This window comes from Tauraco erythrolophus, chromosome 5, assembly GCF_009769465.1.
Source record: "Tauraco erythrolophus isolate bTauEry1 chromosome 5, bTauEry1.pri, whole genome shotgun sequence".
Lineage (NCBI taxonomy): Eukaryota > Metazoa > Chordata > Aves > Musophagiformes > Musophagidae > Tauraco > Tauraco erythrolophus.
This window is the reverse complement of record NC_141469.1, coordinates 71702164-71719786: the sequence shown is the minus strand read 5'-3', so window position 1 is coordinate 71719786 and position 17623 is coordinate 71702164. Positions and strand designations below refer to the sequence as shown.

Genomic DNA, 17623 nt, shown 5'->3' with positions numbered 1-17623 from the left:
TGGCAGCAACAGCACAGATTAAGTGCTGCATTTTAACTACAGCATCATGTAGACTTGCTCTGAATAAAGCTTTTATGATCCCCTTTGACTACCCTCCAACCTAATCCATACTAATGAGACCCTGACTAATAGGTTCAGGAGAAGCAAACCAGTAGTATATACACTAATTTATCTTTCCCCATAGCAGAATCCTGAGAGTTGTTTCATTAATATGAAATTGAAATCATAGACAGAATGGAAATAAAAATGAAAAACGGAAGAAACAGCATAAAATACTTTGGAAGATGCAGCTAAAGAAATTCTCTGCCTGGAAATATACTGAGCAGGGAAAGGGGAAGAGGAGTTAAATGATGAAATCAGGGAAGAAGAGTTTGGACTTTCATTCAAGATTTATAAACAATTTTTTGTTTTCCAAAATGAGCCCAGTGCATGAGTCAATCCTGTCCCCAGTACAAGCAATGAACAGTTGCTGCAAATTTCTACTAAAATGGAATAATCCTCTGTTTTGTCAAGTGAACTAAAAACTGGGCATGTGTAACCTAAGTTCTTCAGAGATAGATCACATCTGTGCACAAACGCATTCGTGTATAAATAAGAAAATGTTAGTAAACAGCAAGAAGGAACAGCCCATCAGCAAGGCAAAAAGATGGTCTAACATGAAGCAAGAAAGAAAAAGAGTGAGAAAGAAGCTGCAGCCCCTCAAAAACCTGCTAGCTACTTTATTTTCACATATAAAGTTAACCAGTTACTAAAACCAAAGATGTTGCACTCGTAATACAACATTATGATTCTCAAAGCACAGAAAAAGTAGACTTACATCTCTTGATTGCTGCTCTTATGGATGACAAGGGTCCTTGGCTAAATGAAGAAAAAAATTACAATGTGGTTAATATCTCAAAGAGAAAACAACAAAGTAATATCACGCAGAAAGTCTCCATATATTGTAAAGGGTTTGCAAAGTGCATTTTTCCCCTAAGTTGTTATCTTACAGAAACTTGTCCAAAACTCCTGGAATATACAACCATACCCAACCCCTTCTAATGAAAACCAGGTTACAGATTAGCTGCAAGACTCTGCAAAGATAGAAAGCCAATTTTTAAAACCATTTTTGCTCTCGATCCAGTGCTGAAGTTCACGTTCTGTCTCATTTAACGGGAAAACTTGGAGAAAAGCCCATGTGGGTGTGTATATTCTCAGTTTATAAGCATTTAATGACTTAACATTCTTGTAAATAAATAAAACTTACACGGACAAGTAAAAACCCCTTTGCTAAATATTTTTAACAATTACTTAACAACTTATCTTCCCTTTCAGTTGAGACTGCATTTTTCAGTAATAACTTGGTGGGTGGGGTTAGACAGGAAGACAACATGACGAAAAATTTGTTGATACATAAGGATAGAAAAATGATTCCTTTTCCCAACCCATCTGTTTTCTTGGTGAAACTAAGGTTTCTGATGTCTGTTTTCTGAATGTCTTTTTTAACAGATATAGCAATTCTTACTATTTTTGCAGTTAAAAATCAAAACTAAATTGGAATTATCATTTTCAGAAATTGTTGCTAACTTGAAGAACATGGTATTAATAAACTGCCACTTGTGCAAAGCTACAGAAGAGATAAAAAAAAAACCCAAAACCAAACAGCAAACAAAACCAACACACAACTACTTTAGAAAAGGACTTTTTTTCTCTTTTTTCTTTTTTTTTTTTTTTTAATTAAAAAAACACAACAGGTAAAGTATACTTGTTGGTGAGAAGCCTCTAGAAGTGCTGAATAGTCTTTTTAAAGGCTGAAAATAAATAGACTGTGTCTGGTTCAAATTAATATGCTATCTTAATTACAAGAGAAAGGTATACTAATCAAGTCTTTCCTGGAAACCTTCCACCACAGCCTTCATCAGAGGTGTACCAGTAGGAATATTAGTATGGGGGGGCATTGCATTTTAACAGGGCTCTCACTCTGCCCGCAGCAGGCGTGCAGAACACCAGCTCCGTCAGGGCTCAGTGTAGCTCCACATGCACTTCCACTGCAATTGCTGATGGCTGCAGTTACTCCAGTGGGATAAAGAATAGGGGGATTTGGAGGAGAGAAGAAAGAGACAGTCAAAAAGGACGTGGATAAAAAATGTCCTCCCTCTACAGCCATTCTGAAAATTAATTAAGACTAGAAATGAATATTGCTCTGACTGAACTGTTTTCTGAAATAGTTTGTCGAGTCTAGGATAAACAATGCCTATTTGTCTGGTTTCAGAAACAGTTCAAATGTGGCTTGGCCCCTATCCTCACAGCTAGCAAAACTGTGTTAGAAAACATTTCTATCTGTCATATTTCATTGTGCATTCTCAGCAGAAAAGGGTTCTGATTTTCCTTTAAAACACCCCATCATAATACAGCCTTATCTTTAAGAAACACTTTTAGTTCTATGTGCCTCCCACAGGTAGCCCCAGACTCCTTTTTAATCCTTTGTAACTCAAGTCTCTTTTTTTTTGGATGTTCATTTTCAAAGCTTTATTCTTCTAATTTCATTCCTGTGAATAACTACAACCTTTAGGGTTTTATTTTAATCATGTTTAGTACTGGACAGGAAGGAGACTGTAGTCTGGTAACATAAATCTGAAATCTTTTGGAGTAGTAAAAACTTTCTATAGCCAGGATGCAAGATTTACTTAAGTTTTATAGCAGGAAATTAGGAGATCTATAAAGTATGCATACTCAAGTATCAGTAAGAACCAAAAGGAACAAGTTAAGTTCTTTCTTCTGCTGGCAAGAGCACTTTGACCCATTGCATTTGCCTCAGAATCTGATGAGCACTTTCAGACACGTGCAGGTATTTTTGGCTAGAAATCATAGGAGTTACCACACAGGCAAAAGTTCAAGTCTTCCAAGCAACAAGATGACCAAAGGAGTATAGAAAAGATTTAAAAATCAAAGTGCAAAGAACAATGATGCAAAACCTTTTATAAAACCAACTTAGAGAAGTTGAAGTACAGATATATCAAGAGCAAGGCAGTTCAAGTATGCAACTATCTGTGTACTTTAGAACCCAAGATAACACAGTTTTGTCAGAGAATTCATGAGATCACAGGCAAAACAAGCTGATAGCAAGACAGCTTTTCTTTTCCACTTTCCATTAACAGGTCACCCATCAACTACCTTTTGGCAAAGCACTACATTTCCTACCCCCAGGAGAATTTGATTCACATCAATTTAGTTTACAATTGTTTAAGCCCTCTAAAAACATGGAAATGGGAATGGATGTAGAATTTCTTTCTTTTTTTTTTTTTTCATGAAGCCCTGTGAAAGAACTGCAAATTCCTTAACTTTGTTACACACTAAACTCCACTAATTTAAATAAGATGCCGTTCTTGGGGCAGATTGTGATTTTGCCCATACCTTATGCTGAGCTAACCCCTCCCTGTTCCACAGGCAACAATTTCTGGTCTCTTGTCCTGTCTTGCAAAGAGAGAAGTGATTAGGTTACTAATATCCTCCTCCGCTCCACAATTAATGACACATTTTCTCTCAAGCCATCCAAATAATTAACATAATGAAATCCAATTTATTTCTCCTATTTGATGAGCTAGAAGCTATAGCAATTACTCTACTGTATGGAGTCTCTGCCTCTTTCCCACCTCCTCTTCCTGTCCATAAGGCACAGCAATGAACCAGAGCACACATAAAATCCCCACAAAGACACATGTCAAGGAAAAACGAAGAAGGAACAAGTTTAACCCACGTGGGACCTCTCATCCTGGTCCCAGTGTGACTCTCCCAACAGTTACATCAGAACGCTTGAGGGGACAACATGACAATAACCAGCCCCCAGGGATGGGGGACAGCAGCTCCTGTGTTGCCCTGCAGTGTACATAAGCAAAGTCCAATCTCATATTAGTGGAAGAAAACAAAGCAGCCAGCAGGAATTTTCAGAACATTAAAGACTGAAAAACATTAGTTCCAACACCATGCCAGTCACACCTAAAATGGAATAAGTAAGGATAAAAACTCTTCAATCACTCCCCGCGTGATTTCGCGGGCAGGAATAGATAACCGGAGCAACTCCTCTGACATTTGCACATTTATCCTAGACCTTACTCACTGCTAATTTAAAGCACAAACTTCGTTTCAGTTCCAGCTAAGGCAGCAGCTTTGTTAAGCTTCACCTGCCAGCCCCTCGAAAGGGGGAACTAACCCACCTCTGTCAGGCCCTCTGGGCACCCAAACAAACTCACTCAAACAGGTTCAGCGGGGATCTGTAAGCTGCTGTACCTGCTATGCTGAAAGCAGCTGAGTACTTTAAATCAGCAGTAGTATGAAAAGGGTCCCATGGGTCACCATTTCCGAAAGATAAAGAACCTGGAGCAGTGTGTTTGAAGATGTTAAACACCTACTCACTCTTCCTGGCAGGCTTTATTCTGAGTTTCAAGGATGGGTTTTCTAAATATAAACATTTGAAGAAAACGCTTCAAAAACGTATTTTAGGTCTGTATATTGAGGAAATAAAATTGCCACAATCTAGACTGAACAAAGAGCTGTAAACTGTTCAGTGGAGTAAGTGCACTTACTGCGTATAAACCATGGCCCCTCCCTCATTAGGGACTCTGCTCTGACACTTTTACTCACACTGAGCAGTCTCTCTCTTCAAATGCAACTTCAGTGTAGCTACAGTACTACTCAAAGTCCTGCTCCTGTGGATTGACTTCTGACCCAAGACAGTGACTGTGTGAGTATCACTCACCTGAAAAGTCCCCACACCGCAGAGGAGGGGAGGTGCTGCTCAAGTGGAACAAAGCTCAAATCACACCAGCATCTCCAAGCAAGCAGGCAGGGATTTGTGTGTGCCCGGAGCAGAACAGCATTGAAGCCACACTTTACCGCAGCAGAGAAGTCAGGAGGTTCTGGGCAACTTATTCACCCACACGTCTTCAGCTGTCTCAGAAGCAGCAGTGGCTTCAGCCGAGGTCACCTCACGGACACGTTCCCACCAGCCGGCTGATGGTGAGCCAGCTCTGCTCCCGAGCGCAAACAGGTAGAGGAGTGCTGGGCTTTACCTGCCTCTGGAGAGCACAGGCACTACTGGCTTGTGACTGCTCCCTCCTACCTGTGAACATACTCGTAGCCATTGAGGGGGGTCTCCCCAGGCTACCTACAGTCTTCTGCCCTATGGGCTGTGGTACTGCTTGGGATACAAAAGACATCCCAAGCCTGTCTCAGCATCTCTCCTTCATCCACCTCCACCAGTCTCTTAGTCTGTAGCTTGCATGGGATTCTCGGTAGGAATCAAGCAATCTTCCACAACACCTGTTCTCTTTATCAGAACCGGGACCTTTGGTTTCTTTATCTAAACCGACCTATGAACAATAATATTCTACAGCAAAACTGATTGCATTTCTTTCATGCATCACCCTAGACAAACACAAAAGCCTGGTGGGGAAAAAAAAAAAGAATGAAAAAGAATGATCGCTTGTTCTAAAAAAAATGAATATAATGAAACATTTGCTGTACAGTCTCAAAATTTATCCTTCACCTCATGTTCTATGAAGCTTTTCTTAAACTATCAGTCCTTAGGTTCACATACCTGTGTAAAAGCTTTTTAACATGTTTTTAATTGTGACGGCTATTGACCCTGTCTTACACACAAACACACAGAGTAAAAAAAGTTAAAATGCTGCTACTTTTAATGTCCTGTGACTTCTTGGAATGCGAGCCAAGAATTGTTAAACAGCTGATGTCGAAATTACTGTGAGGTATAAAACTAGCTTAATAAAAGGCATCATATATTCCTCTCAGTTACTTTAGAAATCATTCCATCTTTACAACAGCCAGTGTACTATGGTGTAACATTTTAAAAACTTATTAGAAGACATTATTCCAAACACCAAATGTTTAAAATGCCACCTAAATGATTCCACTGCAGACTGAGTCACAGAAAGATGTTAGTAATTTTATAGTTAAATTAAGGGTGGTGCAAAAGATCAGATTTACCGCTACCCTGATAGTGGGCCAAAGACAGATCTATTAGTTTGACCAAAAAGCTGCCAAAGTTAGGACAGAAGCGTCACAGCTATCTCATCTCCATGATGTGGCTGCAGAAGACAGAACTTTATGAATCCTGTGGATTAAGTGAATCTACACTGAAAATGTATCCAGAGATCAGCCTCTTCAAAGCCTCCACTGCAGAGGACTCCCAGTCCTCCAACTGACACGTGGCAGGCAGATTACGACACATGGACTCCAGGTGCAGTTTCCCCGTTAGTGTAAGGGAAGCAGCGATAGCACAGCCTGTAGTCCCACCTTCCCCACGCTCACCATACCATTTCCACCAGCTCTCGTGTGTTGGCACTGACATGGTCACAAGTCTGCTGGATCAGCCATGTGATTTTGCTAACAACAAACAATCCCATTCCAAACCTCCTGATAAGTTTTCAGCCAGACAGGACAACTGCTCCAGCTGGCTGCAGAGCCACATGAGCACCAGGGCGACACTGGAGAAGCAGTGGGAGCGGACAGCCGAGGAGGCCAGTGGTAGTCCTGGAGTAAGCAGCTCAGCCTCTACTCACAAAACAAACCTTAAGTCCATGACTCTGCAGCTAATCTGACAGCAAATCACGAAATGCTGGCTATGACTCATGTCAGCTGTTCTTCTCACCCTTCAGTATCCCTTGATCCACTCTTTTTTTTCTTTTTTCCTTGTTAGGGCTGGTCATCTGGATTGGCTCACTGGGAGATCAGACAAGCACCAGAAAAAAAGCAGCTGGCAGCAGCCTTGCACCACAGTGGTCTCGCTGTGAAATGAAGACACACTCTCACGTTCTCTGCTAAATCATGGGGTATTGTCACAGCCCTGTGGGTACAGAAGGCTAATAAAGATCCAGTCACCGAAGAAATCACATGTTCAATAGTATAGATACGGTCACCTAGCAAATCAGACTCACCCCTGTACAACTTCTCTCTCAGGTCTATCTCCAAAAGCAAGTAATCCTCAACCAGTAATTAAGTCCAGTGACAAATGAATCCTCACCACTATGCTGAGGATGTCATCTTCTGCATCGCTTAATGAATGCCGCAACTGCAACTTCCCACTGTCTGGACAAGCAAGGATGTAGTTAAGAAGCAGCTAAAATCCAGCTGCTCAGCTAATTAAACCAGCTCACGTTGATCAGCATAGGGAAATCCTTTCAGGAACTGCTCTCTAGCTGTTTCTTCAGCCACTTACTACATATTCATGTGCTTGTCACTGTCATACTTGGGGATCATATTTCTGCAACAGAACCTGCAATTTCAAGGCAGAACACAGGCAGGAAGTCAAAGCAGATCATGACAGCAGACAGTAACATTTCACACTCCGATTCTCACAGCAAACCAGAAGTCATGAAGTTGCAACAGCTTCCACAGTTACTAATGTCCAGCTTAGATCTTGAAGCTGAAACACCTCCCAAATCTTTTGTCAATAAGTCACTAAGCTCGAGTGTACCCGGAATTAACTCCTTCCTGATCCCGAGCTACGGACAAGCTAGATAGGTTGTTGTCTGAAAGAACATGCTAGGGGAAATCTGAGCTGAACTGCACCTTGCTCCCGAAGATGACTGTATGAACACACCCATTCCAGAAAGGCAAATCTTCAGAGCATGATACAAGCTATTCTCAGTATTCATTGTATATTTACTGATTTCAGCTCCTAATAAAATGTACATTTCAAGAATGGAGGGCTCAAGAGTTTGGACCTTCTGTAATAGCTAAGAAGATTCTCCTCTATGTCAACTATCAACATATTTTAACTCACTGTTGTGCTAACCCTGCTGTATGTTTTGATTAAAATTAGTAAACAGTATTTATGCTTTAATGACAATTTAACCTTGGTAGTAAATATTGCTAGCAGTAGAAAGCACCTATAATTTTAATAATAGCATGATAGTAAGGTAGCACTGTAAATGTAAATGCAAGTATCGCTGAATTGTCATAGTGATAGCGACGGCGATATCTGGGCCCGGCCAGCACTACGTTCAGACACAAATGTAAGGGTCAAAAAAAACGAAGAGAAGAACTAGCTTTTTCAGATAAAACAACTTAAGGTTATCTTTAAAGTCTTCTAAAGCAGGAAAGTGGTATGTGAATGTCCTCATATGACTACAGCATTAATAATGATTTCTAACAGAACAGATAGCACTTTGCTTTACAACAGCAAGTACCTTAAATCCCTGCTAAACCAGTTACCTGCAGATCAGCAAAGAGAAAAGAACAGGGCATGGGAGGGAGGGAGAAATCACCCAAAGTCATGAAAAGATGGGTGCATTTTGTCTGGCCCTTTGAAAACACTGAGACTGAGAAGCTTAGGAAAATAAACACAAGAGAGCATGGGTCCAGAGAGGAACAAGCAGCAACTGAAGAGCATTGACTGCAAGAGCAAGAACGCAGCAGGACCCAGAGGATGCATGAAAAGAAGGTGAGGAATCCAGGTGCTTGCAAGCTTACACACTTCAAAGACTTCAGAGCAGTAATCAAATCAAGAGAACAAGGTATAGGTGTTTCTTATTTTGCCTAGATCTGTTTCCAGTGTAAAAAAAAAAATATGTAAAATATAGGCCCATTTGCTTCAACTACTGTGCATTCTTTGAGGAGGAAACCAGTGTGAATCTTGAGACATCTTAAGGCTTCCGGTAGATGGATAATTGAGTCTCACTTCCAAGGGACAGTACCAAATAGACTCTACACTCAGCAGTTAAGATAGTATCTGGATCCTGCTCAGTCAGAGGTTACCAGCACACAATTCCAGCTCTGCAATACAAAAGCCAGCCATCTGAGAAGCATCCAACATGTAAAGTTCAACCTAAGTCACAAAAGTGGGATTCCAAGAAGTGTTCCATGCTGGTGTGACCTCAGTGCGAAAAAATAAGCTCAGCAACTTTGCGAATTTCAAAGTACAGCATCAGCTGATGCTGAGCTCTTTGACAAGTCTCATCCCACAGGATTTCCATGCTCCTTTAGCCTAATTCAACTTCTCCATAGGCCATCTGAGTCAAATAAGCAGTGTGAAACGTGCTGGAGTTTAAGCTTTAGCTGAGTGAGGAAACAGAATTAATTTCCTCATTGTTTAAATTATAGGTGTATGTTGAGAGCAAAGACATTTATTGTGAAGGGACTGTCTATAAAACAGATGTATTAATACATATACATCAAATATAGTGAACTCTTAACTCAGCACTTCAAAACAAGAAACAAAAACCCTTCTACATTGTAAAAGTAAACCATCAGCCAAAAAATGTTTGTAAGAATATTACAAGGTCATCCATATAAAGAGACATACTGGCTTCAAACTGGCCATTTATATTTATACCTAAAACAAATCATTTAACAAGCAGCAGAAACAGTCATTTTCAACCCTCCCATATTAATGCTTCACAAAAGTAAAATTATCTTCATGTGTGATCACATCTTGTTCCAATGGACTGTTGACTCACCCAGTTACACCCTACAGTACATGAGGTCCATGAACTTGTAACAGTGGCCTTTATAGAATGTACAGTGCAAAGAAATTGTAAAATAAAATCTCACAACCACACCCTTCACCAGACCTGTCTTTCCAGAAAATGCAGCTGCATGCAGCTCAGTCAGAGAAACAGCATGTTTGCCTAGACACTCTTCCCTTGCCCACTGAAACACCTCCTTTTGTTCTATACCACAGACATTGTCAGAGCTTTTGGTTACAAAATGCAGAAAATGATGCCTCAGAAACTTGCACTACATAACAACAAACCATACATTCATACATCTGTAGGTCTACAATGTTAACCTCTGAGTTTAAATATAGCCTTAAGCTGCCGTCCTTTTTATTCACTCACAAAGATCCAGCAACTCTGAGATTGAGGTAGATCATTCCCAAAAGATACACATCAAAGATTATTTTCCGAGTCTTGTAATTCCGATTCTACAAGGATGTAGATAAGGTATAGTGTATAGTGTATAGGTAAAGATAGTATCTTTGTTAGCCCAAATTAAGGAAAAACAGCCAATATTTTAGATCCTTAAAATCTTTTCCAAGGGTGAAATAGAAGTGTCAACCACGAGAGTCAAACAGATTTTTAAAACCACACCTACACCTCCAAAACCTGTATCTATCCCAAACACACTGCAAAACCCTGACAGGCAGGCATCGCACTGAATTTGCTGTAAGAGCACTCAAAATACCTACCTCAACAACCCAGAGAAGGCCTTTACCTGCTGGGGATACCTCTCCAGTGCAACAGATCTCATCTTTGAGCAAGTCACCATGCAAATGTACTACAAGACAAGAAGAACTTCCTCCACCCTCGATCATATACCCTGGCTGTCTTATGACATCATGGACCTCAAATTATATGTCAAATCAGTAAATACTGCAGCCTCTAATGGATGGTTATAGTTTGGAAGAAATAATCACTATCATCACCTTTTGCCACTCAACCAAATTTAGCTTCAGAAACAAACACCTTGTAGAACAGATTGAACCAGATTTTTCTGGACCAATAGTCCTAAGACACACCTTGTCAAAACATGTCACAGCCACGGAAGTAAATGCCCCTCCCTAAACTTTAAGAATCCCCAAAACACATAGCTCTTTCATAGGCTCCATCAATGCGCCATATGCCATCAGGTAAATGAGGCAGAGGAAATTAGGAGCCACAAAGTATTAGGTTCAGCTTAGTCAGGTGACTGAAAGAACAGAAAACACTAGGGACCAGTGGGATTATCTTTCTCTCATAACAACCACTTCATCTCTGACCTCTGACCATTGATCCCAAATCTTTACAAAGGCAAGCTTAGAAAACAATATTTAACAGAAAAAATCTCCAGTGCATCTTAGAATCATTGAATAGTTTGGCTTGGAAAGGACCTTTAAAGGACATCTTCAACTAGATCAGGTTGCTCAAAGCCCCATCCAACCTGACCTTGAATGTTTCCAGGGACAGGGCATTTACCACGTCTCTGGGCAACCTCTTCCAGAGTTTCACCACCCTCATCATAAACAATTTCTTCCTTCTGTCTAGTCTGAATCTACCCTCTTTTAGTTTAAACCATTATGCCTGTCCTACTGCAACATGCTCTGCTCAAAAGTTTGTCCCCAATAAGGTGTCCCCAGAGCCTTCTCTTCTTCAGGCTGAACAACCCCAACTCTCGGCCTTTCTTCATATGAGAGGTGCTCCAGCCCACTGACCATTTTTATGGCCCTCCTCTGGACTCACTCCAACAGGTCCATGTCCTTCTTATGTTGGGAGTCTCAGAGCTGAAGGCAGTACTCCAGGTGGGGTGTCATGAGAGCAGAGTAGAAGAGGAGAATCATCTCCCTCGACCTGCTGGCCACGCTTTTTTTGATGCAGCCCAGGATACTATTGGCTTTCAGGGTTGTAAGCACACATTGCTGGCTCATGTTCAGCTTTTCATCCAGCAGTACCTCCAAGTCCTTCTCCTCAGCGCTGCTCTCAATCCCTTCATCCCTCAGCCTGTATTAATACTGGGGGTTGCCCTGATCCAGGTGCGGGACCTTGTACTTGGCCTTGTTGAACTTCATGAGGTTCACAGGGGCATACTTCTTGAGCTTGCCCAGATCCCTCTGGATGGCATCCCATCCCTCAGATGTGTCAACCACACCACTCAGCTTGGTGTCATCTGCAAACTTGCTGAGGGTGCACCTGATCCCACTATCTATGTCACTGATGAAGATATGAAACAGTACTGGTCCCAATATGGACCCCTGATGGACACCACTTGTCACCAGTCTCCATCTGGACATTGAGCTGTTGACCGCTACCCTCTGGATGTGACCATCCAACCAATTCCTCATCCACTGAATAGTCCACCCATCAAATTCCTATGTCTCCAATTTAGAGGGAAGGATGTCGTGGGGGACTGTGCCAAAGGTCTTAAAGAAGTCCCAGACAAATGACATTTATAGCTCTTCAAGCTCAGAGCTTAAAGGCTCTAGATACAGATAAGATAACAAGTAATTTCTCTAACCCCCAGTCTCAGCGATGCCTTCAACTCCAAAGGCAGTAAATTGTTCCTGTTTTTCTTCTCATGTCAGCCAAGAACCTTGTCCCTCTCTCTCCTTGCTAACGTGCCTCTGGGCCTCCAAAAGTAATAGTGACTTTTTCCTTAAGACTGCCTAATTGATTAACACGATCTACTTAGACCCAAAACAACAGCATTTCAACTTTATCAAGAAGTAGCAAAGCTATATGGAATGAGAGTTCATTCTCTTACACTACAAGATGTAGAACGCATTATAGAAAACTGGCAGACACCAAGTTCGAAAGAGTCAAAGAGACTTTTCAGCACGCAACATGAGGCTAAGCTGTGGCACTGCTTGCCACAAAACACTGCAGGTGCTAAAAGTGTACATGAATTCAAAAAAAACCTAAAGAAAACCCATTGAATGCTATTAAATACAAAGCATCACCTCTCTCAGAGACCCCAGGCCACACAAACCTGGATGCTGACAGAATGCATGGATACTTTCAAATGCACACTTGTTTTTTCCTTATCTTCTTCCTTGGGCTTCTACTTCACACATAAAGATAGAGTAAGAATACTGGAACAGGTAGACTTTTGGTCTGCTCCACTAAGGCCATTTTTACACCCTTAGTTGTTATCCTGGTTTTGACTGGGACAGAGTTAGTTTTTCTTTTTAGCAGCTAGAAGAGCTCTGTGTTTTGAGTTTAGTATGGCATTTGTTATGAGAAGAATGTTGATAGCGCACTGATGTTTACAGTTGGTACTGAGACAGCAAGGACCTTTCAGCTTCCCATGTTTCACCAGTGTGCAGGAGCACAACAGGCTGCAGGGAGAGCACAGCTAGGACAAAGGGCCCACAACTCCTCTTATAATTTGAACTTGGATTTAAGATTGAGGGCCAAATTGGTCAATGGAGCATTCCATATCACACAATGTCATGCCCAGTATATAGATGAGGGTTGACCAGGAAGAAGGTCTTGCTCTTCTTGGGGTTCATTCTCTTCTGAGGGCTCTCTCTCAGACTCTCGGTCTTTTGGAGTTCTCTCTCATACTCTTTTCAGGCCTCTTGCTCATCTGGGATTGTGGTGTCGGGACTTATCTGTTTCAGGATTGCTTGCCGGGACAGCACAGGCACTGATCACTAGGTGGTAAGCAACTATACTGTGCATCACTTGTTTGTATATATTATTATCATTTTTATACATACTCATATATATTATTATTTTATCATTATTACTTTTAATTTTATATTATTATTAAATTATTCTTATCTCAAGCCACGAGTCTTCTTCCCTTTTCCCCTTTAATTCTCTTCCCCATTCCCTGGGAGTCGGGGAGGGTGAGCAAGCGGCTGTGCAGTATTGTGGGCTGTGTTAAACCACAACAGTTGTCTTTCAGGATGGAAGGAGGTTGCCTTTCTGAAAGCTTCCATTTTTTCCAGTTACTTCAGTTGTTCTAATAAGATAAATCTTAAGATTATTTTCACGTTTAAAATAAAAATTATCTTGGCAATTTCTATTTTATACCCTCCAAGAACGTTACTGATTTTGTTCTAGATCGCCATTCAAGTACCTCGGTACTACACTAAGCAAAATATCTGCTTAGCATCTGCAGCAAGGCAGTTACCACACTAAGCAGCGCATTTGGTCAACTCAAATACTAACAGACATCAACTCAAAAACCTACAAAAGACAGAACGGGAACAGCAATTAATGGAAATACAGAGAACTGTGTGGTCAATTCACATCTGTCCTAGATGGAAAAAAATAAATGCTGTTATTAACTGAAAGTGTTGTTGGTAGTCTGTTCACACTGTAAAATGTTCATTTAACAGAACACATTTCCTTGTCAATAGCTTCAGAAGGAAGAAGATAGATTGGGCAGTAATGCAAATAATCTTCTGTCCCATACACCAGTAAGGTGTGGCTAGAAAGCCTCTCCTGAAGCCATCATTACTGTACTTGTCCCAAGATACTGTCCTCTTCCTTCCTAGCTGCCCAACCTTCACCTGTCAGGAGCACTACATGCTTTTAGCTATTCATGGACCCAGTATTTTAGAAGGGACAGTGCAAATGAGGTAATAAAACAACACAGTGCTCTTAAAAGCAGTTGCTCAAAATAAACTGTGTTCTCGGGAGAGGAGGGAAACTTCCTGAACTGGTCCAATCATAAAATGGTATCAGGATTGTTTGGACTAATACTGTAGCAATACTCAGTGCTGGTGTGTGAGGAGATGGAGAAGCAAAAGTCCAGACAACATGGACTAGAACTATAACAGTAAAACCAAAGCTGGTTTTTTTTTCCACTAAGTATTTATTCCTAGCAAAAATATTGCTTAATACAACATGAGATCACTGAGGTACTTCTTTTGCTTGAACTAGATATTATTTGTGGATCAAAAGAGAGATTTAACAAAGTAATAATTGTTTGTGGTTGGGACACTATGATTAGATTTGGACCTTCTCTTTAATCAGAAGTCAACCTTTGCCTCAAGCCTCTGGAGATGGGAATGTCCACTATACCCAGAACAGATGACAAACCTCTCATAACAACTCTCCCAAAATTAAGATGTGGTTATGCATACTTATAAAGACCATACTTAGATGAATACTTGCCACATTTAGGGTTGCGTGGTCTAATTTCAGTCCTCTGTAGCAAGGAACCTGCCCAGTACCTGCCTTGGTTGTAGTCTCCAAGGGAACAGGCAACGTGACTTTTTGTACTGCTGAATCTTAGTTCTCTTCCTGAAGCTGAGGTAGTTGGAAACAGAGGCAAAAGCGGCTCATCCTTATCTCTACTAAGGGCTAATACTAGCTCAGTTGAGCCTGTGGTTTGTCACAGATGGCCAAAACTAAGACGTATCCCATATGTAAACATGGCCTAAATTCAAATAATGATACCCGCACTGAGCAAAATACCACTTCTGAAAAGAGAAATTTTGTAGAAAAATCAGAAATACAGCGTCTCACAAATTTCAGGATCGGTGCCTAAAATTCAGCTGTGCAAACTGCACAGGAGGAATTAGACAGTAATACAGTAAGAAGGAAGAAACTATTGAATGTGACAGGCCTCACCAGGAATATTCTCCCCCTACGATGTAGTGAGGATGCAACTGCAGCATGCTTTGAAAGAGCACTTGATCAATCATTTCAATGTTCAACCTGTCAAATCAAATGCTACTTAGGGTAACCAATTACCTCTACTAGAATCATCTGCAGACACCAAAGAATAACTTACAATGAAATGACAAAGTAGGTGAGCAGTACAGAGAAAAAAAAAAAAAAAGAAAAAAAAAGAAAAAAAAGAAAAAAAAAAGAAAAAAGAAAAAAAAAGGGAAAAAAAAGGAAAAAAAAAAAAGGAAGTACTAACAATCTCTTCTATCTTGTGCACATCAGAGTAAGAGGCCATGGAAACCTACACAATATAACCGCAAACTGAGCTCTCCCACTCAAAACCCCAGAGGTGAAGGAAAATGTAGATACTGACCTGAGTCTAGAGAGAAACTTACAGAAATCCTTAGGGAAATAAACCAAAACTCCAGCACTACTAAAATATCAACATGAAATTCTTTCAGGGAGAAACGAACTACTGCTACTTCTGAGCTGGAAGGTTACAACCAGCCCTGACATGTAATCCCATGGGCTTCTCCTAGCAGCTCCTCCTCCTCCTCCTCTGTTTTCTTTGAGACTATTACAAACACCTTTGGAAAGAATTCTCTTCCAGCCCTCTTTTCCATCCACCAGATGAATTTAATGTGCTATTTGCAATTAAAATGTCTCTGGGGAAAAAAAAGAATAGTAATAAAGAAGTAGAATTATAACCATGCCCGATTACTTTGGCCCATCACATGTTACTTACAAAGACAGAATTCCAGTTCTCCCCACAGATTCCATCCACCTTAGAGCAGGATTAAAAGACAAAGCCATATGGTTGTTTTAAAGAGAATGATTGCCATTTTATAGGGAAAAAGTGAAATATTCTCAAAATGATCTTTAAAAGGAAACTTCCATGATTCAAAAATCTGCAATGTGTAGTTGTGTGCTTCCTGAAACTACCTTTTCTACAATTAAGGTCTGTCATGGTTGTTTATGCCCCAGACAATTCTCCTAATGCACAAGGAGAGAGGCCTTTTGTCTGGATCGTCCTCAGTACCTTCTACAGAAGTCTCTTCCAAAAGGTCTGGGGATAGTGAAACTTGCTCATGTACACAAGATGCCCAAAGGAGCACTAAAATTCTTTCAGTGAAGAAGGAGAGTGAACCCTTCTCTTTTTATTCCTTCAACAACCATCTCATTCTCAGCACTATTTTCCATCAAGAATTAGCATAAGCACTGGAGAGCAGCCCAGACAACGGAAGGAGTTGTTCAGGGCACCAAAGCAAACAGTCCTTCAAAATTCTCTTTGCAGAAAGCAGGAACAGAGCACTCTTTTAATAAAACAAATACCTCTTCTCTGTTTAGAAATAAAGAAATTGGAAGGCTGGCTAGGATGTGCCCTTCACAATAACATTTTACCCCTTTCTGTAAGATGAATAGCCAAAAATTCCAACACAACAGTGATGAATTGGTGGCATTAAAACAAACACCAGCAGCAACAGGCCCTGGATACCCACACGATCCCTAATTGCTGACAACTAGGCTGAACCCATCTGCCATTTATTCCTCTCCTCTACCTGTGATTTTTTTTTTTCTCATTTACAGATAAGTATAAACTGAGCAGGGAAAATTAACATTGCAAATAATAAATTAAACATAATGATCTATTGTGGCAAAGAAGCCGTCAAAGAAATATGCTGCATGAAATTGCTCCAGCTCATTCTACTCCCGGGAGGAGCATCTCTGACGTGCACAGCATGTGCTGCTGACCAGAAACACATGATAAACAAAAGAAAGATGCATAAACAGATTCCAATCTCAAGTTTCACCAGTTTAAATCCACACTTGACCAGTGGAATTGCACCACACTCCGAGCGACTGAGCCCAAAATTTAGCTCTCAGAATGAAAAAGATGGAGCCACATGATCCTACTTTTAGTCACCAACAACAAAAGTCACGATAACGAGCCTCTGCTTCCAGCTCTGCCATTGATTTATTGTGCGACTTGCAAGAAATCACTCAGCCCCACTCTGCTGAACCTGCTTCATCTGTAAGTGGAGACATAGCTATTTTTTTCCCTGGAGATCTGCCTTCTGATCCAACAAACCACATGAGCACTGATAACAGCCCAAAGGAGGGAATGAGTTCCTTCCTTCTGGAGTGGCACAGGCTTAGCTCAGTTCAGGGCAATTGTGAAACTGCAGCCTAAGGGTTTGGGAAGGAGATTAAATACTTTTTATTACATCAACTTCTGACCTGCTGGGAGTGCACAAAAGCAGGACCTTCCTCTTTTCACAGCCTGAAAGTATGCTTAGACTAAGAGCAACCTGCTACTCCCTAGCCCTAACAATTGTAAAAGCTAAATATAAAGAATAAGAACATAACAGTAAAACAAGTGTCATCCCTCACCATTCGTTCATTCTTCTACACACAGCCCTTCCCTTTCGGACAGAGTATCAGCAAGGTTCAAAGTCTCAAACTTCGGATCTGTATTACAGCCTGTAACGCTGGCTGCATTGGCAAAAGCCTGAAATTTTCCTCTG

At 40.9% G+C, this 17623-nt stretch overlaps 1 protein-coding gene across 2 annotated transcripts in view; it reads right to left on the bottom strand.

Moving 5' to 3' along the window:
- SH3D19 (SH3 domain containing 19) overlaps nt 1-17623 on the bottom strand; it is an 87961-nt gene that overhangs the window by 43628 nt on the left and 26710 nt on the right. For both annotated transcript variants that reach the window (XM_086611804.1, XM_086611805.1), the window contains exon 3: nt 818-858. In XM_086611804.1, coding sequence (XP_086467930.1) covers nt 818-858 — 41 coding nt within the window. The remainder of the gene's footprint in view (nt 1-817; nt 859-17623) is intronic.